Genomic DNA, 25020 nt, shown 5'->3' with positions numbered 1-25020 from the left:
AGCGCAGGGATGCGGACGGAAGTCGGGAGGAGGCCGGGAGAGGCGGCGGAGGGGCCGGGGGGCTGGCGGGAGCTCGCAGGAGGGCACCTGCGGTCCCACCTGCCCCCGCGGGAGGGCACCTGCTGTCCCACCCTGAAAAGTAAACCACAGACCCCAGAGCGAGGGCACAGCCTCTCCTTCCCCCTCTTTCTTGAGCTGCGTCTGGGCTGCAGTGCACGGATCCTGACTTGTGCGAGAAAGAACCTTAGGGACCTTCTGGGTCCTTTGTTTCTGTGACAGAAAAAGAGACTGTCCTCACCGGCGTCAGAAAAACCCAGGACAAGTGTCCTCTTCAAGGTCAAAGAAGAGTGAAGGGTGTTTTTCTATTTCAGACGACAGCAGACGGCACGAACTTCTCCCTGAACGCACACACCGCCCCAGACCTCACCAACATGCTAGTCCTCCCTGGAGGGCCGTCCTGCCCCAGGGGCCCTAGGGCCATGTCTGGGGACGTCCCTGTCTGTCACGACTGGGGAGCTCCTGGCACCTCCCCACAGTGCCCAGAACACCACCCAGAGACCCACCCAAATGTCCACAGTGCTGACATGGAGAGCCCTGTTGTATCCTAATAAAACATACAGCAGGTGCCACCTCTAACAAGCAAGTCCCGCTCTACCCCACTCTCAGACCCTGCTGACCTCGCGGGGTCCTTCTGTGATCTCCACCACCTGGGTGGAGGGCAGGTGGGTAGGGCTCATGGGCTGGCTGTCCCAGGACCCCCAGTGTGGACTTATGCCCCACTCATTTACCCCTCCCCTTTGGGGAGGACTTAACTGAGTCTTACTCAGCGTGGGGTCAGGAAGCTTTGCTCATCCTATATTTCTGCTCTTTCCATCTTAATGGGACGGCACAGTGCTTTGAGGTTCAGAGGGGAAGAGTCTTGGTACTCAGAAGCCAGTGTGTGTTTCTGCTGGAACACCCCTTCCATGCTGTGATGGATACTGCCCAGAAGGAGGAGGGGCACTCCATCCCTCAGCTTTTGCCACAAAACCACTGGGAGGACGAGAGCCACACACCTGGGGAGCTGCATTTAGCAGTAGGCGCTTGCTGCCGGGGTGATGAACATTGTCTGAGCTCACCCACGCATTGTCTGGGGTCGCCCAGCCGCACCAACCCCACTGTGCCCCGCAAGTCCCTCATCCTCCAGCAGGCTCGCCCAGGCATGTGCTCACAGCCACGGCAAGAGGGGACACACGAGGCTTGGAAGAGGCACAGCCATTCTTCCACACTCTGTTTGTCACGGCCAGTCGTGGGGCAGAGAATTAGATTCTGCTCTGGAGGAAGGACTCTCAAGTTATGTGACAAAGGGCATGGGTAGAGGGTGGGCAAAGAATCAGGGCCTCTGTGTAACCGTTCTCCCATCGTCATACGGTTTTGGGAAATGTGGCTTGGTGGGGGACAAATTTATTATAACAAAATACAATCTTGCCACGCACAAAAGGACTTAGGAGTTCACTACTGCTGAGGTTCCCTCGCACAGCCCAGAGCAGGTGATCTGGAGCATTGACAAGTGTGGGTCATTGGCACCCCAGCTCAGTGCTGGGGGAAAAAATCTACACCTCCCAGAACCCCCTGCCCTCTCACTTCCCCCAACGGGAGCTCGGGTGGGACCCTAGAGAGGAGAGGCTGGGGTGTGTGTCTCTCTCCTTTCTCCTGGTATTGGGTAGCATCACCTCTGAGGCTCTGGCTCCCTGGACAGGCCTGCGCAGTCCTAGCTTCTTCGAGGCGGCTTCTGCTCTAGCGTCTGACAGTGGTATGATGTGGCTAATCTCTAAGTCGACACCCTGTCCCCTGCCTGGCTTCTTGGAGCTATGGGAACAGATTCTCCCCTGGAGCCTTCTGAGGGGACCAGCCCTTCCCACACCTTGCCTTTAGCCCAGGTGAGCCCCAGCTACCTTCTGACCCCAGAACCATAAGAGAATAGATGTGTGTAGTTTTAAACCACTCCCTCTGTGGCAATTTGTTATAGCAGCTGCAGGGGACTCATCCAATATGACCAGGCAACGGTCTTTATGGGGAGGGGGACTCCCAGCTGTCACACATCACTCCCCTGCTAGAGCTTGTGCTCAGGTGATTCACGAATCTCCAAAACTAGCCTACAGTTGGGAACTACCACGGGGGAGCCTGCAGTCTGAGGAGAGCTGTTCCTGTTGAGCAGGAGGATTTTTTAAAAAAGATGTTATTTATTTATTTGACAGAGAGAGAGGGAACACAAGCGGGGGGAGTGGGAGAGGGAGAAGCAGGCTTCCCGCCAAGCAGGGAGCCCAATGCAGGGTTCAATCCCAGGACCCTGGGATCATGACCTGAGCCGAAGGCAGACGTTTAACACCTGAGCCACCCAGGCGCCCCGAGCAGGAGGAATTTTGGGAGAGGGGCCTGGCGTGTCAGCTGGAGGAGACCACACAGCCTACGCGTCCCCATCAGTCTTGAGCCCTTGTCACGATTTTGGCCCACTCATTTGCACTCTTATGTCATGATATGCTTAAGTCAGGCATGGACCCATTTCTGTTACCTAAGTAAACTTGTACAAAAAAAGGGTGTGTCATGTCTGGAAATGGGAAACCAGCACGGCTTTCCCTAAAAGGAAAGAAGTAAAGGTCGTTGATGAAAGCCTGATGAGAGAAAACAGGATTTGCATCATCCTGAAGTATCTCTCAAAAGATTATCTGTTAGTTTCAAGGGGAAAACATGGCACTTTCCTTTGGAGAACCTGGACAGACCACCTGGGTCAAAGGCTGGAGATGAGCCTCCGCAGTGATGAGGTATGTTGACACCATGGGCAGCACCCGCGGAGGGACTCTTGCCAAAATGCACCGACATGCATTTTATCTCCTCATTTTATGCACATCCTCTCACCGATCAGGAGAAAATATTAGAAACCCAAACTGAAGGAGCCTCTATAAAATAACTGGACAAAACTCAAAATTGTGTAGTTCACGAAATAGAGAGTGAAGAATTGTCCCAGAGTGGAGGGTACTGAAAAGGCTCATAAACATGACACCTCACTTGGACTGGCTTGGGAGCCGGGGGTGGAGGGAACCGTGGATTGGAACAACCTGTGATATATGACTAAGAATTTCTGACTGGGGGCGCCTGGGGGGCTCAGTCAGTGGGCGTCTGCCTTCGGCTCAGGTCATGATCCCGGGGTCCCGGGATCGAGTCCCGAGTCGGGCTCCCTGCTCCGCGGGGAGCCTGCTTCTCCCTCTCTCTCTGCTGCTCCCCCTGCTTGTGCGCGCTCTCTCTGTCAAATAAATAAAATCTTAAAAAAAATTCTTGACTAGATAATAGTATTTTATCAGTGTTATTTTTACCCTGATTTTGATAACCATGCTGTGGTTATATAAGGGGACATTAGAAACACACACCGAGTGTTCAGGGGTAAAGGGTCATGATGCCTGTTTGCAATTATTATGTAACAATCACAAAACAAAACCAGAAACAAGGTGTGTAAACCAACAGCAGTAAGAACAAAACATTAGAGTCCAGCTTTCACAGCCGGGCCCAGACAGGGACCTGCTCTCTCTTGGTTAAAAAGGATGAACAAAACTGGAGAATTCAAACCTCTGCTAGCTGCAAACTGAGATTTACCTCTTGAGGTACCCAGAAGAATTGTAATTAAGGACAAAGGGGAGTGATTTCTCATCACCTTATTTGATGTCATTTAGCTCTGGGCCTGTGTCTCGCTTACCGGCCCCTTGAAGACACCAGTCTGTGTCCCTGCTTTGGGAAATACCCTTGTAGCAGGTGTGAGGGAAGAGCACAGTTGGGGCTGGTCTCCAGTGAGTTTACTTTAGACCCAGGAAGCCCCTGATCCCTGTGTCATCTTTGGTCCAGGGCACTTCCCAACACCACGGAATTTTGCAAATGTGGTTCCAGCTGGAGGCCCCACCCGAGGCAGCCCAGCGCTGAACGCCGCGTGTTCGAGCGCCGTGCGTACGCGGAGCACGGGTCCTCCTGGAAGGAAGGGGGAGGAGCGACAGTGCCGGGGGCGGGGCGTCGAGGAGCCGGGGGCACGGAGTTCCCAGCCCGACGCGCCCGGCTCGCGGAGAGCCCGCTATGCCCTTGAGAGGGGCGACCTCTGGTGGCCAACTCGCGTCACTGCGGCGCCTCCCTGCCTCCGAGGGGCGGACGCTCGCACCTGCAGAACGAGGTATGCAGAACGAGGTATTCTGCCCGCCCCCCCGCCCCGCCCCAGGCCCGGTACCCTTACTTTGAAAGGAGCAGGTGTATGGGATGCCTTTTCTTTGCAGCCCCTGCTTCATTTGGAGTAATTTAAACATAAACTAGGTGGAGGACGTTTTAGTAGTACATGGTTATCCACCGCCCCTTCATCCCTTTCCTCCCTCCTCCTCCCTCCCTCTCCTTTGTCCCGTGGCAGGTGTGGGCAATCCCAGTGGCGACCATGTGGCCTTCCCAGGATGCCGGCGCTGTTAGTCCGTGTGTGACCCTCTCGTAAGTCTCACGGCCTGTTTGGCTGCCGGTCCAGGCACTCGCTCCTTTATGAGGTGATGCCAAGTTGTTCCCCAAATTTAGACCGAATTCCTCAGCGCATAAAAGAGATCATTCTCTCCAACGTTTTACTGGTCAGTCAGGCACTGAGTATCATCTGTTCATGTTTTCTGTGAGATGCCTCTTCATGTCTTTTTCCTATTTTTCACTTGGTTTACCTTTTTTCTTATTGACATTTCGATCCTGAAATCATTTAGAGTCAATTTGTGTGTGTGGTGTGAGGTGGGTGAGGTAGGAGAAGAGTCGCTCCAGAGATGAGGTGGACACCGTCCACATCCGCATCCCTAGAACCTGGGCACATGGAACCATAGGTAGCAAAAGGGACTGTGCTTATGTGATTCAGGTTCCAGACCCTGAGGCGGGCACACTGGCCTGGATTATCCAGGGGGGCCTCATTTAATCATGTGGGTCCTTAGAAACTGGGGCCCTTTCTTGGCTGAGACCACAGACATGAGAAGAAGCAGAACAGGGACGGTCCTCACTGCTGGCCAGAGACGGAGGGAGGGCCACGGGCCAAGGCGGCAGTGCCTCCGAAGCTGGGACAGCCCTCAGCTGACAGCCACGGGAGGTGGGGACCCCGGGTCTACACCACAAGGAGCTGAGTTCTGCCAGCACCCTAGCAAGCCGGAAACAGATGCTCCCTTGCCATGTCCAGAGGGACCCAGCCCTGCCGACCTCTCGATCTGAGCCCAGTGGGACCCACTGTGGACTTCTGGCCTCAAGAATTGCCAGATGATGAATTACTGTTGTCGAAGCCTCAGAGTTTGCCGGCGTTTGCTATGCAGCACCAGGAAAGGAATCTAACAGGGATCCGATCTGTTTTCTGTTCTATGCTTATCCCAGGTCCTGGCACCATGCAGAGAGATGCCCCTCCTTCCCTACCACCTGCTGTCCCCCCCACCAAACTCCACACACTCTCAGCCAGTTCCGGTCCCCTCTGCTTTCCATTCAAAACATCCTACACATCCAGAGATCACCCCCCCTGGTTCCAGCTCCTTGGCTGTGAACTTTCTTGCTTTCCCACGTATTTGAGCAGCAGAAATGGACCTTCCAGCCCTCCCTCCAAGGTTGGTGGAGCTCTGGCCCCTCCGGCGCCTTCTCCTTGACCTCATGTAAGTGCCTGGCTCCCGAGACCCTGCTCCTCTTGCGAGCTCAAGGCAATGCCTGGCCTTCACGGCACTCGTGGATGCTAGGTGTGGCAGATACAGGCTTAACTTCATGCCAAGCAGGTTTAATGAGCTGTCTCTCGTAGGAAAGTGGACTTGAAAAATAATTTTTATTATTGCAGTGTAGTCGACACACAATGTTCTATTAGCTTCAGGTGCACCACATAGTGATTCCACAATCCCATATGTCACCCAAACAATGTTATTACGATATTATCATATTCCCCATGCTGCACTTTTCATCTCTGTGACTAATTTTATAACTGGAAGTTTGTACCTTGAATCCCCTTCCCCTAGTTTGCCCATCCCCCAACCCCCTCCCATAAAGTGGACTCATGTTGGAACAGCAATTGCTTATAGAACTTTGCAATGATGACAGGTCCCTCTGAGTGCAGCAATATGGACTTTACCTTTTTGTGAAAGGCGCCTGTGGATCTTGGTCGGATTTAACTTAAGAGGGAAAAATAAATCTCTGAGTGCAAGGTTTAGGACACTTCAGGCCAGTAAAGGGGATTTTTGCAAGGGTCTCCCAGATTGAACCAGATGCCCTCAAAAGCCTTTCTTTTGGAATCATCCAAGAGACGCCTTCCTTCTCTCCCTTTCCTGACAGAGGTAATGGTGGGGCAATGGAGAACTGGAAAGGACTTTGCAGCTTCACGGTTTGCACAGGGAGGGTTCCCTCAGGCCCTGGGGATGAGCAGCCCGGGCTGGGGGAACAGAGCAGGACCTGGTGGGCAGGGCTGGGCAAGGGAGGGTCTTAAACAATGAGCAGGAAACAGCCAAGCAGAGAAAGGGAAAGGCGTGATACGTAGGAGTGTGGCCTGGCAGAGGCAGTTCCTCTGATGGCCTACAGGGAATTTTTCAAAACTGGAGCCTGGGGTGTGCGTCGGGGGGCCATGAGAATGCTTCAATTACCATAACTACCGCTTTGTTTTGACAAGGTAAGAAAGCCTGTTTTGAATACCAGCTGTAGCTGAAGTTATTTCTTGAAATGTTGGGGCTGGAAGACTGTGTATCCATTAGGGTGCTTTTGGCTGCAAGCCTCAGGAAACCCAGCTACAGCTCGGAGCTAAGAGAATCCGCTGTCCAGTAACAGGAAGGCCAGACACACAGCCTGCTCCATGATTGCCAAGTTCAGGGGCTCAACCACGCCACCAAATCCTGCAGCCCACCATTCTCAGACTCACAGGCGGTCTCATGGTCACAAGATGGCTACCTGTGCTCTAGACATCACCGACAGTCCCCAAAACCGCCAAGAAGGAGAGATGGGCTCTCTTCCTCATGTGTCATTTTGAGAGCCAGGACTCTGTTCCTAGAAGCCCCCTGCAGCTTGCCGCTCAGGTCTCAACCCTAAACCAATGCTGGGAAGGTGCGGCCACCAGCACCGGCTCCTTGAACTGAGCACAGATGGGGTCTTACTAAGAAGAAATGTAGGATGGGGGTGCCTGGGTGGCTCAGTTGGTTAATCGACGGCCTTCGGCTCAGGTCATGATCCTGGGGTCCCGGGATCGAGTCCCGCATCGGGCTCCCTGCTCAGCAGGGAGTCTGCTTCTCCCTCTGACCTTCCTCCATCTCATGCTCTCTCTCTACCATTCTCTCTCTCTCTCAATAAATAAATAAAAATCTTAAAAAAAAAAAAAAGAAATGTGGGATGGGGTTGGGTACTAGTCCTGGTTTAGCCAGGAAAAGATGGAGAAAGGGGCTAAGGTCCGGTGGGTGAGCAGGCCCCCACGAGGAGCTGCCGTATGGTCCGGGCGATAGCACATACGGCCATGATGGGAGTGGAATGTGGGCGCCCAGAATGCGGGCGGGCCATTCTCCTGTCGCCGGGGACCACAGACACACTCGGGTGTTTGGGGAGCAAGGCTGCGGGACTGCAGAGGGCCCAGTGCATGGGGGACCAGTGGCAAAGTTCGCTCCTCAACCACCACAGCTCGGAGGCCGGAGGCAGCCCACACAGGGGACGGGACTATGGCGTCCTGGGCATGCAGGGAATGGTGTCTGGGAGCCGACAGGCCACGGACACCAGGTACCCAGATGACGGGGAGCTGAGATTTGAAGACCAACAAGAGGAGACCCTCCCAGAGGAGGTGACTGGGGAAGAAGCGCCCGGTCCCCAGAACCCCAAGGTGGCCCTCCCGCAGCTGGACAGGGTTCTGGAGAAAGACGCCGACGAGGGCATCCCTGAGATGAGGTGGGCCTGCTGGGGCAGGGGCAGTGGGGGGAGAGCAACGGTCCCACCCCCGCCCCGGGGTGGCCCTGTGTGCCCTTGCTGGGGACTGCGGCACCCCAGGTGTGAGCCATGCGGGACAGGAGGGTGGCCCCTCACTGGCCTCTGAGGCAAACACAGCCACAGCCAGGCGGAGGGGGGGGGGGGGGAGGGTCAGAATTGGAAACCTTACAAAAGCACTGATTTGGGGAGCTGGACAGACAGGGTTCAGGTGCTAGAGTTGGGAAGCCAGGAGTGGAGGCCCTCAGTCAGAGAGAAAGAGGGATGGGGAGAACCTCCCAACTCAAAGCCAAAACCATTCCAAGTACCTCAAACTCCCAGAAGTGTTTGAGACAGCCTGGACGACGTGCTCCCAGTCAAGGGGTAACTGGCGGGCTGAGCGTTTGCAGGGAGTGATTTGTGGCAAGTTGTGGAGTCCTGGAAAGAAACAGGTGCTCTCTCTCCTGCGGGACTCCGAGACCGGCTCCTCTGCCGGAACTCTCCGGCCTGCCCTGCGCTGGGTCCACGCACTGGGTTCACCCTGGCTCGGCTGTTCCGGTGGAAGAGTCTCTCCCCTTGCCCCCCCCCCCCACTGCAGGGGGACCCCACCCCCACCCCCACTCTCACGGAGCCTGTGTCACACACACACGCACACACGGTGTGGCAGGTGGTGGCCGGCGACATCTGCTGTGGGGGAAGAGCGCAGGCCAGTGAGAGGGGCCTGGGGGGGGGGGCATTTGGGCCAGGGGTGGCACCCAGTGAGAGAACAGGCAGGTGTCTCAGCCCCAGACACCCTATTCCTCCCAGTCTTTGGGCTTCCAGAGGCCTGGCACACAGTTGGCACTTAATACCTGCTCATGAGATTTAGTCCTCTTTAGTCTTCTCAGGTGCCTGGTGCCTTGGGAGCAGGTCTCCCCCACTTTGCAGAGGGCCTCACAGTGGTGACTCGGCCGGTTCCGAGCCAGGACTTCCACTCAGGGGTCTGCGATGCCAGACACCGCCCCAGAGAGGCTCCTTCTCGCTGGGCAGGGCCCTGACCCACTCACCGCCCACCTCTCCCAAAGCCGGCTGTCCATCACCCAGAGGTTCCCCAGCATCTCCTCCATCAGAGCGAGGAAGAGGAGGAAGAGGGTCTTTGAGCTGGCAAAGCCCAAGACCAACTGGCAAGTCTTGAAAGACAGGTGAGGCCTGTGGGCTGTGTCGCTGGAGGTGGGGGTGGGGCCGAGGAGGAGGAGGAGCTGCTGGAGGCAGGTGTGGGGTCCACGAGGAGGAGGGCAGCTCCTGGGGTTCTACCCTGTCCCATCTCTCACCCATGTGATGACCCGGGGGCCAGGTACAGAGGGAGGCTAGAAGTCAGGGCTCCAGAGATGGAACTGGGGTGGCTTCTGGGTGCTGGTGAAGGACACTGAGGCCTTTGAGCAAATGGAGCCACAGAGCAAAGTCAGGGGCTAGGGCCTGTCTCATCGCAGGATGGGGTGCTGCTGTAAGGGCTATGCCTGGGTGTCCCCATGCAAGAGGAACTTGCAGTTCTGTGTCTACTGGTAAGTCCCAGGGTGCCCCTCCATCTCCTGCCATGGGGGGGGGCATGCTCCAGGGGATCCCTCCTCCTCACCAGGGGCAAGGATTGGGAGAAAGGGCCCTCTGATGGGGGGCTTCCTCACCCCGAGGGCCATTCCCAACTCCACCCTGGTGCTCTGGACGCCAGTCCACCCAGCTGAGAAGTGGGTCTGCTCCCGTGATAGGGCCCTGGGTCCTGCTCTTCCTTCTCTGAGCATCAGCTCTGCTCAAAAGCATCTACAGTTCCCCACATGCCTCACTGTCTCCCTCCTGTGCATATCTGTGTTTGTAAGGTGCCCTGAGTTCTGTTTCAGAGCAGGGCACAGGAAGCCTGTGTCCCAGCTTCCTTGACCCTGAGCCATGCCTTGGTGTATTCCAGGCCTTCTGTGTACTGGACAGAGAGGTTTCTCGAAGACACCACCCTCACCATCACAGTGCCAGGTAGGAGGAGCCCACCCACCATCTCCACTTCTCCATGAGGGGTCACCTAGCTCAGGGGTGGGCCGGAGGTGGCCCTTGTCCCAACTCTCATGCTGGGTCACCCTCATTCCACTGCAACCTGTGCCCCAGATCCAACCAAGGAGTCCAACTGGGGTCTTCCCTAGCCCTAACCTCACCAGAATTCTCTATTGCTGTGCCCCAGTCCCCATCTCCCAGGTATCTCATCTCTGGCCTCTGTCTCTTGAGGAGCCAGAAACGCTGGAGGCTGGTCCTGGGGTGAGGGCTGTGGGGCAAACTCCAGGGGAAATCCCAATTTGCACTACAGCCAAAATGGGGGTAATTATTAAATTTATTAAAAGACTCTTTGCCTTCCCTTCTGCAATGGTTTCTACACTTTTTGAGAGCAGTGGATCCCTTAAAATAAACTATTTCAAGAAATCTCTTACTAGAGAGAAGTAATAGGGCAGGTTCTCTCTTGGGGGTTTTAGAATCTTCCTCAGAGTGGACACTACGCTCTTGTAAACCCTAGGCGTGTACTAACTGCAGACCAAAATCCACTTTCCCAACCAGTGGGTTGTTGGAGCCACGCTGAGCTCTGTTGAGGGACTGATGGGCCTGAGCTCCCATTCCAGTCCTGCAGCTCCCCTCCTGTGTGCCCTGAGTGAGGGGCTTCAGGCCCCTGAGACCATTGTCCCTAGAATGGGGATAGCAAAAGTCACTTCTCTGCAAGGAATCTGGCGCTCGACTCTCTAGGCCCTCAGTGACTCACATTGTGCCTCTCACTCTAGCTAGTGGAACACTAAGCAAGAAGGAAATCTCTGAGGGTGGGCAGGTTTCTCAGTTGGGGCTGTTTCCTATTTTGCGTAGAGGTGTCCCGCCGAGTGGAGGAACTGGCTCGACCTAAAAGGTTCTACTCGGAGTATTACAACAACAACAGGTAAAGGAAGGAGCGCTGAGCAGGCACTCTGAAGGCAGAGTTGGCAGAAAACCTCTCCCTTCCCTAACAGAGTGTGGCATGGGGAGAGTCCAGGTCCAGGGAGTAGATGACCTGACTTCAGACTGGGCTGGATGCCTGTGGGCAGGCATTTGACCCTATGAGCTACAGCTCTCTCTCCACCTGTGGGATGAGCGGAGGTGGGGATCATACTCAAAAGGTACTTAGCACAGTATCTGGCCTAGCAAGTGCTCAACAAATGTTACTTATCACCATTCTGGATTTTTTGGGCCCTAAAGAAGCTAGCAATCCTAAGACCTTATTTTATGTACAACTTTTAACACAATGCCTTCTTATCCCTTAGAACTTTCATGCTTGTTAAAAGCTATCTTTAGAGTTATTTAGACACAGATTTTAATTACTTATTTTTATGCACTTAAAAGGAAAATAATAGCAGATGAATTAGCTAAACTGTGTCTGAATTTTTTGAATCACTTTTTGACTCAGATGTTGACAAGTTTCCCCACACTGTTTTTATTGTCTGTCTTTGTGATGGTAACTTTCCATTTTATTGCTGAATCATCGTGTAATCTGAAGATAACTTAAACTGCAATTAGACTTAACATCTGTAGATCCAAGAATGCATATAATTCAGCTGAGGCCATTTCAGTGCCAACAACCACCCCAGAGCGCACGCAAGCGAGGACAGCCATGGGACTTCTGATGTTTGGCTGACAGCATTTATAAGCTGCATTCCAACCTCAGAGATGTGAAAATACAAACCCGTCTGCCTCAGATCAATGAAACATAGCCTTCTTTCTGGGGCAGAGACAGACCTGACATCTGATTTCTGGATACACAGGCCCAACCCTTTTATGCCTTATGTCCAGTCCTGACCCCAGTCCCAACAGGGGTGTGGGCGAGAGGCCCTGGGAGCCACTGTCACCACAGAGGGGGACAGGGAAGCACTGAACTGGAAGATGGCCATTGCACGCTGAGCTGGGATGACCTTGGGAGAGGGTAGCTCTGTCCTTGAGAACACTTAGGGGCTTTCTTTTAGGGATTCTTTCCCGAAATTCCTTCCTGGAGGTGTTTTCAAAACCCTCCACCGTCCCAGGCTGTCCCTCATTCCCAAACTCAGAGACAGGCTGAGAGGACATGACACACGCAGAAGACACAGCCATGCCCCTGGCTGAGCTGCTGTGTCAACTGTGGATGTCCCCTAGGACCGCCCCCATTTGGCCTGTTCCTCGGTCTTCCCTGGAATACCAAGCTTCCAGTCGCCTGAGGGAACTGGCTGCCCCGAGGGTCCGGAATAACATCTGGAGCATAAACATGTCTGAGGTAGGTGCCTTGCTGTCCTCTGGCTCTCCCTGGGGGCCCGCCTCAGAGGACACACACTCCAGGGCGGTCTGCACATCACTGCTCAGTCGAGCAAGCGGGATTCCCCAGTGTCTGTCTGCTCAGGACGGAGCTGGGTTTTCCTCTCAACACTGCCTTGAACCTGCTCAGGGACCCTCCTTCCCTGCCCGTTTCAGACGTCATGACATAGTTAGTTCAGTTCCCCACTCAGGCCCGACATGGCCTCTGGCAATTGCATCGTGTCCCCCACTCCCACAATTTTCCCTTCTCCTGAGCGCCGCGTGACAGGATCGAGCTCTCGCAGCTCAGCTAATGTATCTGAGATTCTCGAGCATCTCAAGAGTTCTTGCCTTTTGAGCACTGGGTCATGTTTCATCACGTGGGTGGATCAGTCGGCCCCTGAAGGACATCTGAGTTGTTTCCAGGTTTCGGCTCTTACAAATAAAGCCGCTGTGAAGCTGACATCTCATTGTGGTTTTAATCTGCACTAAATATGTTGATGGGGATTTTCACATGATTGTTTTCCAGAACCCCCCACTTCAAAAAAATTTTTTAAAGTAAATCCAGACATCATACCATTTCTCTTCTACTTCAGTATGCATTTCTAACTGACATCCATAATAACAATGATCACACCAAAAAATTTAACAATAACACCTTAATATCCAAATACCCAGTCTGTATTCACTTTTCCCAGTTGATCCCCCCCAAAAGGCTTTTATGGCCAATTTGGTTGAATCGGGATCCAAAGGAGGGCACTGTCCTCTCGACCCACCTCTCACCCGAGATTCACCTGTTGTTTTCTGGGCTGCCTGCCTTGCCTTTGCCGGTTCAAGCCTGCCCTGATGCCTCTTTCCTTCTGTGTGCCAAACCCTTCCATGGTTCCCAGTCCCTGGGAAAGTCCAGATTCCCAGGCTAAGAACTGAAGGCTCGGCAAGACTTGGCTCTTCCTGACCCCCCCTTCTTCATACACCTGCTTTGTTGGGCGACGCGCAGGACCCTCGATGAGCCTCCCGGGCTTTGCCCACGCAGGTCCTGCTACCCGGAACACCGCTCCCCTCTCTATCTAGCCCCTTTGTACTCAAGAACCCTCCTCTCCTTTGCCTGACCGACCCTCCCGTTCCCAGCCAGTCGGTGGGAGCCCCACCTCCAGCCTCCAGTAGCCCTGCACACTCCTTTGCCCCTTCCCAGGCCCTAGCACAGTTTCTGGATGGACTGTTGATTCTTCCACCAGACTGGGAGCAACCCGAGGACAGGGACCATGTCTTTCTTGCTTTTAGTGGCAATATTCCTGAGCTTGTATTACCCTATGCAAGGCCCAGAGTGGCAACCAATATTAGGCTAAGACATGGACAGGTGAATGTCTACCTGCCTGCCCACCCCTCCAGGCAGAACTGACATCAGGCTCATTTCCCCCCCAAGCAGTCAGGCCTGCGTTGTGTCAGTCATGGGGAAAGAAAGGAGGAGAAGGAAGGAGGAAACGGAGGGTTCAGTGGGACAGAACAGGACAAACACCAAGATGTCTCTGGTAAGAGCAGCGCCTGTGACTCTTAGGGAAGACGATTTTAAGAGGAAAGGGACTCAAATTTCTGACTGACCCCTGGAGGTCATTTCAGCCAACCCCTGCTTCCAGAAGGCTCCTGCTAAAACTACTGTATGGAGAGCTTTCCTATGACACGAAACATTGCCTATACACCGGCACCAATCACAACATTTCCACAAGTTTATTCAGACCTACTCCTCCTCTGTAAGGGATAAAGCGTTTCAACAATTACTCTGTCTTCCTCCTTCCCTCTCCAGAGGTATCAGGAATGGCCAGCTCATCTTCCCCTCGTCACCGGCCCACACGTTCGGAACGTTATTTTGCCCACTCTGATTCATCTGCAGGCAGACTGTTTGCATACGTGCAGGAGCCAGCTGGAGGGCAGGCGGGTCCAGGAAAGAAGCTGGACGGGACATATGCTAAAGAGGGGGCAGCCTGGGAAGAGTGGGTCTTGAGTGCATTTTTGGGGGGTAGGGAGACAATCAAGACAAATGATTAGCAGTTGGCTAACAGAGCTCCATCTAGGTGCTGCCTTTGAGTAGGCTGACACAAGTATCAAAGCAGACAATTTTGGTAGTGCCTGGATTATCTGGAAAACGCTAAGAAGTCATCTATGGAGCAAGTGGATCAAGTTTCTCAGTGAAATGTCTGTCAGGCCTCTGGCAACCGCATCCCCATCAGAGCAGCTCTGCCTCATTGCCATCATTTTAAACTTTATTACTATCTAGACACATCGACTGTAATCATAGCATTTTGTGTTTTTAATACACCTACATGGCGTGTTAACTTTCTTGCTTTCCCCTCAATATTTGTTTTCTCAAACATGGCATATCATATATAGAGAACCAATATTTTACTGACTGGATTGCATCCTACCATAGGAATATACTGTAATTGATTTACCCAGCCTCCAACTGATGGACAACCTGGTTGCTTCCAAGTGTTTGCCATGATATTCAAGCTACAGTGACTATCACTGCCTTCATTTCCTTGTGCTCCAGGGCAGGGGGTTTCTCTATATGGTGGTCTTCAAGTGTCCACATGTTCCACTTGAGAAGGACAAATGCTTTCCAAAGTGTTTGTCCTAATTTACTCTCCTACCAGCCTTGCATGAGGATTTTCCCTCCTCCTATGTTCTTGCTAGGGCTTGATAATTTTTTCAGACTTTTTCATTTTTGCCAAATTTGTTGGCATGGAGTGATATTTTGTTGTTTTAATTTATACTTCCCTGGTCAACAGAGGATTATCAATCTTTTAGGTTTACTCTCCTGTATGATTAGCCCAGGCCCCTATTGGTTATTGGGTTATTGATTTAGAAGAACTCTTTATATATGATAACTACTAATCCTTGCTGAACTCAGTGCAAACTAACTTCTTCCCAGTGAGTCCTGTGTCTCTTACTGTTGCTTATGGGGTCTTTCTGATCCAGGGGCCTGTGATGAATCATGAATCAACTTTCCCTGTAATTGTTTCCAGGTGTCCCAGGTATCCAGGGCAGCCCAGATGGCCATCCCCAGCCCAAGGATCCTATGGCTGGCAAAGCCCAGGTCCCCAGCCACCCTGTTGGAAGAGTGGGACCCCATGCCCAAACCCAAGCCGCATGTGTCAGACTACAGTCGCCTCCTTCACTTGGCCAGTAAGTAGTTCTGCTGGGGCAAGGCACTGGCCACAGGCCGTGGGGTGGGGTGCAGTCAAAAGACCTGGGCTCCAGGTCTGCTTCTTCCAGGTTCAAGCTTCTCTCTTCCTTCATCTTCTCCCGAAACTGCAGACTAGTTGTCCAATCACCTGTGCACCATTCATAGCATGACTCACTCAAGCACTCCTGGGAGCTGGCAGAGGGGGCCATTCCCCAGGAGCAGAACTGAGAGGGGCTATGGCCCGAGTGCATCTCCTGGCAAGGGCATGTGGGTGCAGGAGAGCAAGGTGGGGTGTGGGCCCGGGCACCAACCCTAGAGCCGAGCTGAGGTCCGAGGGCAGCTTTAAAATGGCATTGACCTGATTCTTCCCCTTTCCTTTAAAACGAATGAGACAATGGTGAAAGTAACGCACAGAAATTGTAGAGAACTTTTTCTCTAGTGTGGTGCGGAGGGCATAGGGAAGGAGATAACGCAGTTCGGTGTGTTTCCTTCTGGGTATGCACACACGGTATGCACACAGATCCCCAAAGTCGTGGGGCCGCGTGTCTGTGCGTGCCAGTGAGCACCCTTCTAGATGCTCTCCTGGCCTGGCATTCCTGTCGCGCCCTCCATGTCCAAGGCACGGAGGACCCCTGTGGGCTGTGCCTTCTGAGCACACGCCTAGCTGCCCCACACCCCCCCCACCACGCACCCCGTCTGAGGCCCATCAGCAGTCCCTGGACCAGAGCTGTAGCCTCTGCCCTGACCCTGGCACCACCCTCACCTGTTTCCATGTGGCTGTCAGAGGCATCTTGCTGGACTCAGATCAGGCTCGCCTTTCTCTGCTCATGACCCTCCCAGGGCTCCCGCCTCTCTCGCATGGCCACGGGACCTGTGGTCTGTCCTCTGGCTGCCTTGACCTGCCTCCATTCTGCCTGGGCCTCCCCACTGGCCCTTCCCATGTCCTGGAATGCACTCTCCAGACACCAGCTCACTCCTTTGCCCCCTTGCTGAGGCCCCTCAGTGCCCTGTTTCATTCCACAAGCTGTGCCCACCTCTGGGCACCTGTGAGCCCCTGTCACTGCTCTTGCTCTTTCCGCACAGCACCTGCCACCAGCTGGTGTGCCTTATGATGTATTTCTCTGTTTATCCTGTGTGTCTGTTATATGCCTGGCCCAAAATGTCAGAGGCACTTAATTACCAGAGAGCCCGACTGGCCGTTTTGGCTCACTCTGTTCTATCATTCTCCGGGTTTCCTAGTTCCTTTTTTTTGGTTATTGCCTGAGAGCCGCTCTTTATATAAGACAATCACTAACCCTTTGCAGAGCACAACGCAAAACAACCTCTTCCCAGTTTGCCTCTCTTCTTTTGTTTATTCAGTCATTTGTTCCCTTAATATTCCTTAAGTGGACAGCTAAGTGCAAGGAAGCACGTGAGCACATGTGTGCGATGCCCTGGGCCACCGTGTCTCTCTCCCTCTCTCTCACACACACGTGGGGTGCAGTTGTGTGTACACGCATCCGTGCCACAGATGTGCACACAAATAGACATGCGTGAACTGTGCTCCTCAGGGCGGTGTGAGGTTGTCTTGTCCACAGAGCAGACTGCCCCCCCGCCCCACCATGGCCATGATGGCACTGTCAGGAAAGAAACGACCCGCGTGGGGCTGTGCAGGCATGGCGAGGGTCCTCGGCCACTCACTGCTCTGTGTGTGTCCACAGTGTGTTGTGTGGTAGGGGACTGTCACCACGTCACTGTTAAGTTTTCATTGGCAGAGTTTTGTTTTTAATTAATTTATTTGAGAGAGAGAATCCCAAACAGACTCTGCTCTGAGTGTGGAGCCCGACACGGGGTTCGGTCTCACGACCCTGAGATCACGACCCAAACCTCAACCAAGAGTCGGACGCTTAACAGACCGCACCCCCCAGGTGCCCTGTCATTGACAGAATTTTAAAGCTCGGATGTCACAATGGTAGGAGTGCTTCTGAATTCTCAGAGGAATTCAGAGAAGCCGGGGTCTGGGCATGGTCCTTCTTGGGGCCACCCTTCTGCTTGGCCCCCTCCCTTTGGGCACGTCACACACACACACACCCCGCAGCGCTGTCCAGCCCCGATGGCTTCCTCCCCCAGGCCCCGCGTGGACGGGTGCCTGCCTGGTGGGAGGGACCCTGTTCCCTTTCCACAGGGTCTCTCCACCGAGGGCTTACCTGCTGAGAAGGGGTCAACCCTTTTTCATTTGCCCAGAGGCTCTGGGCAAAGGGGGCTTGGAAAGAAGACTGGAGCATCCCTCCGGGGCCCCAGGGTCCTGAAGCTCCCAGAGACTGAAGGCTAAGGCAGTGACCACTGGTGACCACCCCTCTTCTAGTCCCCCAACAGGCCATGTGCTGCAGGAGGGGGTGGTGGGGGCAGGGGAGGAGGAGCAGACCAGCATGAGAGGCCTGGGGGTACCAGGAGGTGAGAAGAGGGAGCCTGGCTGAGCCGCAGGCCTCTGCTCCCGAGAGTGGTCAGTCCCCAACAGCAGCCACTGGCCCTGGGCAGCTATTTCAATGCCATTAAAACCAATCAATCGGTTGATCTAAATGAGTTAATCAATTTCATTACAATTGAATCAAATAAAACTCCAGCCCATATCAGGCACTCTAGTCACACATGGCTGGTAGGAGCCATGCCACTCAGTATGGAAAGCCAGAGCCCACAGGAGCTAGGGCAGCCTCTGCCAAGAAGCCGGTGCCGAGTTCCGAAGGGGGCCTATGCCTGGGAGTTGCCCCTTGTCCGCCGACCAGGGAGAGGAGATGCCTCCCACGCCTGTCCGCTCGCCCCCTCCCCACTGTAGCATTCGAGCAGGGAGGGGACTAGGGAAGGGGCCGCTCAGGCCCCCCCACCCCCACCCCGGCCACGAGGCTGGCCCCTGTGTTCCCTGTCTGGGACCTGTGGCCATTTGACATAGTTCTTCTTTACAATTCACCCTTTTAAAGTGTGCAGTATACTGCAATAAAAAAATAAAGTGCACAATTTAATAGTTTTCAGTACATTCACAGGGTTGTGCACCCATCACCACAATCAGTTTTAGAATTTTCGTCTCCCTAGAGAGAAACCCCATCTCCGTTCTCCATTAGTCATCACTCCTCGTCACCGTCGCCCCAGCCGCCGGCCCCCATGAGCCCTCTTCCTGTCCGTGGATGAGCCTGTTCTGGACGTGTCACACATGTGGACGCACACCCGGTGTGGCCTTCCGTGTCTGGTTCCCTCCCTGAGGGTCGTGGGCTCGGCGTCCGTCCCCGGGGCCGCGCGTGTGGGCGCCTGGCTCCCGTTCGTAGGTGAGAGATGTTCCAGCGAGTGGATGGGCCATGTTGTGTATCTCCATTCTCCCGTCGATGGGCAGCCCATCGAACTTGGGAGCTTTGACCTCCACAGACCTGAGCAGCCGCACGTCTGAGACCCCAGTGCCTGACGCGGTCCCCCTCTCCTGCCCTCTCCAGTGCCCAAGGCCCAGTCGAACCAGTGTGTTCCTGACCGAGATCCACGCTGGGAGGTGCTGGACGTCACCAAGAAGGCAGTGGCCAGTCCCCGGATCATCTCCCTGGCCAAGCCCAAAGTGCGCAAGGACCTCAACGAGGGCTACGACCCCTACCACATTTCCCCAGCGTCGCTGGTGGCTCGGGCATCCCCTCGCCTGTATGAGCTCGCTACCCCCAAGAACATCACCAAAAAAGTGTGAGCGACCCAGGCCTGGCCTCTGAGATCCCATTCCCAGTAAACACCCAAGTGCATCCTAACCCCGTGTGTGGTCGGCTCTGAGTGTTTGGGCCTGAAGGCGGGAGGGCAGGCTGGACGGCCAAATGGAGGAAGAGAAGGAAAATAATATTTATGTTTGCCTCCAACCTGCGATATGTATGGCCCTGTTATTTTCCAAATCCCTCTCTCCTGCCCTTTCCCACTTCTCAGATGCCCAACTTCCGCCTCCCTCAACTCCAGAACTTTCCTTCTGAATCTCCTATGCCCACACTTGCTTATCCAACAACATCCTGGGCACCTCCACGCACCTCAAACTCAGTGACCTCCATAATAAAAGGAGCTGATGCTTATCGCATAACTTCTTGATCTTTACAGTGACCCAGTGAAGGGGGGTTGTAATTGTGCCCATTTACAGAGGTGGACGCTGAGGCTCAAAGAAGTTGGGAAAGACTCACAGCCTCATCCGCGTCTCCCGGGGTTGCTGCCACAGATGATCACTCACTGCTGATTCTCTGACAGTTCCAGGCTCAGAAGTCCGGGCAGGGCTTGTCACCCCCCTGGGGCCCCAGGGAGACCCGGCTCCGGCCTTTCCCTGGCCCGCGGCCCCCCCTCCATCCTCGCCGCCAGCAGCGCGGGGTCTGCCCATCTCTGGGACTCCCACCCTCTGCCTCCCCCTCGTGAGGACCTTGTGAAGACGCTGGGCCCCCCGGGAGCCCAGGGTCACCCCCACCTCGGGGCCGTGACAAGGTCGCCTCTGCCGCGTGAGGGGACACGTCCCAGGTCCCGGGACAATGACATGGGCGTCTTTGAGAGCTGTTATTCTGCTGACCACAGAATCCCTCCACGAGGGTTCTCCCAGGCCTTCCAAGAGCCGTGAGTCTGAGAATCCAAAAGTATCACCAGACTCTAAGTTATTTATTTATTTATTTATTTAAAAGATTTTATTTATTTATTTGGCAGAGACACAGCGAGAGCAGGAATGCAGGCAGGGGGAGCGGGAGAGGGAGAAGCAGGCTTCCCGCAGGGCAGGGAGCCCGATGCGGGGCTCAATCCCAGGACCCTGAGATCATGACCTGAGCCGAAGGCAGTCGCTTAACCAACTGAGCCACCCAGGCGCCCCAAGAATATTTATTTCTTGTAGGTGCAGAACTAGACAGGTGTTCAGAAGTGAAAAGTTAAAAAAAAAACAAACCCACCCACATCCTCTTGATACAATGATACAAATCGACAAATAATTGACACTTCTCGCTCAGATCCTGTGGGGATTGCTGCATAAATGTTTCTTTAAAAAAAAAAAAAGATGTATCTTATTTTTAAATAATCTCTACACCCAGTGTGGGGCTTGAACTCACGAGCCGAGATCAAGAGTCCCAGTCCCTGCGTAAATGTTTCTTGAAGAGGGGAGGGAGATGATCACTAAGTACTTGTTGAATGAGTGGATGTAGGCATTCGTGAGGAGGAACAGAAGTGACCAACCAGGACTCAAACCCCTCTTGATGTCGTGAGGTCCTATCTCGAATCCAGCAGATTGGAGTATGTGGTCAGCTGACTAATGCCACAAAGACATCTTGAAATTGGTGACTATGTTATTTTACATGGCAGAAGGGACTTTGTGAATGAGATGAAAGACTTTGAGATAAGGGGGTTACCCTGGAATATACCTGGGTGTGTAGAATACAATCACATGTCGGTGTCAGAGAGGGAATGACACCAAAGCCAGCTGGCATGCTTTGGCTTCAGGGGAGGGATGCTGCTCTGGAAGGAGCGCCTTGGTTCCTGCCCAGGGAATACCAAGTGTGTGTGGTTTTTATTGGCCGATTTTGTGGTAATTTGTTATAGCAGCAAGAGGAGGTAGTACAGATGAGCGATCCTAAAGACTGACTCCTCACTCTAGGCGGAGGAGGAAGCTGTCCGAGCTTGCAGTGTGTCCTGGCTGCCCAACAGGCAACGCGGACGGTGGGACTGTCAACCTTAGGGACCTTGTATTGAAAACAAGACAAAACAAGAGCTCCAGAAGGTTTTTTTTGAAGATTCATTTTTAAGTCATCTCCACACTCAGAATGGGGCTGGACCTCACAACCCAAGATCAAGAGTCGCATGCTCTTCCGACTGAGCCAGCCAGGCACCTCAAAAGCTTTAAATCAATTGAATATCCAAAATGACGTGCACGATCTCTTGTCAAAGACCGCCTCGTATTTCAGTGTTCTTACTAACACACGAGCTTCACACTAAGATGTCTTCACAAAACAAAATTTAACTAACCTATGTTTAAATTCTTATCTTGAGATTTAAAGCGTTAATGAAGAACCACGTGTGTTGCCTATCACAACCGTGGTTTGCGGTCAGCTTTATTGAGATAGAAAGTACAGACAGCAGAATTTCTACGTTTTCTTTTTTTTTTAATTTTTAAAAGGTATTTGTTTATTTGTTTGACAGAGAGAGAGACAGTGAGAGAGGGAACACAAGCAGGGGGGGTGGGAGAGGGAGAAGCAGGCTTCCCGCGGAGCAGGGAGCCCAACGCGGGGCTCGATCCCAGGACCCCGGGATCATGACCTGAGCCAAAGGCAGACGCTTAACGACTGAGCCACCCAGGTGCCCCAGGATTTCTACTTTTTCAGGTATGGTTTCATGAGCATCAACACGGGCACACAGCACAGCCCACAATCGAGAGAGACAACAGTTTCATCTGCCCCCCAAATTCCCCGGTGCTGCTCTGCGGTCACCCAGTTCCCCCGTCCCCACTCCTCTGTTCTCTGTCCCCACAGTTTGGAATTTTCTAGAACACTGGTAAACTGGGAAGGTGTATACTGGTGGAAGACAGTGCCATGTGACCGATTGTCCCTACTTTACGGCATGTGGGTGGGATTCGCCCTGTCATCTGTCCTGAGAGTCCTCTGAGTTTGGCCTGTTTACATCTTGGGACAACATTCGGGCTTGCTTCTCTGTCGTCTTTATGCTGCGCTTTAAAATTGCCTGACTTCTTTTTGTTCTTTAAATCTTTCAAACTACGACCCGCCTTGTGTCAGAGGTTATGCCCTCAGGAAGCAGATTTTGAGACTGAGATTAGGGACAGGAGAGTGTCTGGGGCCCGTACCTGCCAGGCAGTGAAGGAAAAGGGCTGGACAGAGGGACAGCGGGCCTCAGTGATGACAGTCTCAGCTGACCCTACAGGGGCCTCTGGAGCTTTGGAGTTGTTCCCTGTTGGCCACAGGTGCTGGCCTTATGCATCTGCATGGACAAGTGCCTGGGTGTGGGCAGCCTCCATGAAGGAGGAGGGACTCCCTCTGGCCGAAGGCAGGGCCTGGGAAACACTCAGCTTAGAGCCGTCAGCCACCATCACCCCTAGCAGCCGGAAGAAATGCTGCTTCCATATTTTTGGGGAGCTTGGATGGTGTATCCACCACAGTTCACCCAGAACTCCTCAGCTCCATGTAGTATGTTCTGGAAACATTTCACCCAGGATCGTCAGACCTCTTTTTCTGAGGGAAAACTTGCAAGAAAAAGATGAGTGGGGTGAGCGACAACCTCCAGAACCACTTGAGCTGTGGCTGAAACTTGTCACCCCCCATCTCCAGCACACACTCTGCATTGCTCTCTCGCTGGTCTCAGAGGCCGAGCTGGTGATGGGGTGGCCCAGGCCCCGGTCCCTGAGGGGCCCGAGAGCTTTGTCACTAGCCCGTCAGGCCACGGGTACTGCACACTCCCTGTCAAGCTTGGGCGGATGAGATCCAGGAGAGGCTGGCTGCATGCGCACAGGCGCGCACACCCACTCAGCCTTCCGGGCCTCTGCCTTTGCCGTCCCCACTGCCCGGGTGCCCTCCTGGCCTCTCTTTTCCCTCCTTTAAGACTTGGCTAAGGACACGGCTTTTTACGTTTTTAGCTTTTTTTCTTTTACTTTTTTATTTTTGGAAACCATTCAGGTTTATAGGAGGAAGAAATCTCCATATACCCTTTCCCAGATTCAGCTTCTACCATGTTGCCCCATTTGCTTTATCATTCGCTCTCCCCGCCCCCCTGTGCATGTTTTATAGATACAAATTACACTTTTCTGAACCACCGAAGTTGCATGAATCATGGCACCTCACCCGTGTCTTAGCCCCTTTGGGCTGCTCTATCGAAAATGCCATACGCCAGATGGTTTATAAACCACAGAAATGTCTTTTTCACGGTTCTAGAGACTGGGAAGTCCAAGATCAAAGTGTCAGCAGATTTGGTGTCTGGTGAGGACCTGCTTCCTGGTTCATAGGCTGTCTTTCCCCTGCATGCTCACAGGCCAGAGGGGCGAGGGTGCTCTCTGGGGTCTCTGTTATGAGGTCGCTCATCCCATTCATGTGGGTTCTACCCTCGTGACCTCCTAAAGATCCCACCACCAAATACCATCATACTGGGGACGAGATTTCAATATATGAGTGCTGGAGGGACACAAACATCCACTCTATATTAACCCTAAATATGTCACTGTGAATTTTTTACAGAACCACAGACCAGTTATCAATTTCAGTAAACTTGACATTGATGTAATAGATTTATCTAATCCTCATCTGAATTCCAGTCTTGTCAATTGGCCCAATAATGCTCTTTATAGACTTTCCCTCTGCACTGCTAGCTGTCTTGTGGGAAAGGCTGGTTTTTAATGGCATTAACATTTCTAAAGAATACAGTCCTTCTTTGTTCCTCATTTGGGGTTTGTCTGCAGTTTTCTCAAATATAGATACAGGTTATGCATTCCTGGCCGGATTAAGTGATGTGGCGTCCTTCTCAGGGTTGGGAGGTACATGGTGTCCCTCTGCCCCTCACTACGACGTTCATTTTTTTATCACTGGGTCAATGTTACCTTATTTCTACACTGTAACTAATAATCAGTCTGTGGAGAGAGACTTTCAAACCTTAAAAAGGTCCTTCTCTTCATCTGGGTCCCTCCCCTCCCCCTTCACATCTCTCTGATGATTCTTGTCAAAGCCCTCTCCAAGAAGTTTTATCTGGTTACCCCAGGCTGACTCCAACCCTTTTTCTGGGTTTCTGCCACGTGTTATAACACACACACACATCCTCTCATTGTATCTATTGGTCATCTCCCTGCCTCACTGGACCCCTGCAAGCCCAGCACCTAGTTGAGGGCCGAAGGGGACAGGTGCTTAGTTCACTGATTGACTCAATGAGTGACTAGATGAATGACTAACTGCTCTATGGATCAGTGAGGACTCTCAGTCACAATGGCCTGAACCTCCAGCACAAGGAGCAGGGAACTCACTGACTCATGCAACTGTCAAGGGCAGGGCAGACCTTTCAAGAGTGGTTCTCTCTCCTGACAGGTGGATTCTCAGAGGGCTGGGATAATGCTTTTATATCCAGCATCAGGCCTGATGGATCTCAACTTTCAGTACTCCACTGGCTGACAGCTCTTGAGTTCTCCACCTCCCCAGTCTTGGTAGGACCACCATCTACTCGTTTGTGCCAGCCAGAAATTTGGGAGCTGTCCTCACACTCTGTCCACCTTCACTGCATTGGGGGTCTTCTGGGGTCTACCTTCCCAAACTGTCCACCTCTGTCCCCACCCCTCCACCCTCATCATCAGCTGACCTTTCTGATGGCTGATGACCTCCCCACTGACCTCCTTGCTTCCTCTCTTGCTACACCTTCTGCCCTGATGCTCACAGGCCTTGTCAGTTTGAAATCTAAAATGTGGCAAATGTTTAAATGAAATTTAAAATGTTAGGGGTGTCACGTTCAAAGTCTCCCCCAGTGCCTAGCACAGGTTCGGAACGTGCACACTGCCCACAGGCATTTAGTCGACAAACTAAAAACAAGAGACTTCAGAGCCAAAGAGCCCCGGGTTCGGATCCTCCCCTGCTGCGGGACTGGCTCCGAGCACCGGGCAGCCACATTTTCGCCAGCCTCAGTCGACTCTG

General features: G+C 53.3%; 1 protein-coding gene across 2 annotated transcripts; it reads left to right on the top strand.

The window, feature by feature from the left end:
- The first annotated feature begins 7556 nt into the window (after positions 1–7556).
- THEG (theg spermatid protein) lies at positions 7557–19459 on the top strand. Of its 2 annotated transcripts, XM_027585832.2 has the most exons (8): positions 7557–7908; positions 8988–9104; positions 9393–9464; positions 9860–9921; positions 10789–10858; positions 12082–12199; positions 15237–15396; positions 18856–19459. In XM_027585832.2, exons 1-8 carry the CDS (start codon positions 7607–7609, stop codon positions 19092–19094), a joined length of 1140 nt encoding a protein of 379 aa, XP_027441633.1. In that variant the 5' UTR covers positions 7557–7606; the 3' UTR covers positions 19095–19459. The 2 variants fall into 2 exon arrangements, with proteins under 2 accessions (XP_027441633.1, XP_027441634.1); XM_027585833.2 differs by lacking the exon at positions 9393–9464.
- The last annotated feature ends 5561 nt before the right edge of the window (positions 19460–25020 follow it).

Source organism: Zalophus californianus, chromosome 1 (genome assembly GCF_009762305.2).
Source record: "Zalophus californianus isolate mZalCal1 chromosome 1, mZalCal1.pri.v2, whole genome shotgun sequence".
Lineage (NCBI taxonomy): Eukaryota > Metazoa > Chordata > Mammalia > Carnivora > Otariidae > Zalophus > Zalophus californianus.
Note: the sequence above shows the minus strand (reverse complement) of the source record. Positions and strands in the feature narration are given on the sequence as shown.

Coding starts and splice junctions, on each gene's coding strand:
- THEG (XM_027585832.2), top strand. CDS start 7,607: ATGGGGGACCAGTGGCAAAGTTCGCTCCTCAACCACCACAGCTCGGAG. Junction 10,859..12,081: donor GAGTATTACAACAACAACAG/GTAAAGGAAGGA, acceptor GATGTCCCCTAG/GACCGCCCCCATTTGGCCTG. Junction 12,200..15,236: donor GGAGCATAAACATGTCTGAG/GTAGGTGCCTTG, acceptor AATTGTTTCCAG/GTGTCCCAGGTATCCAGGGC.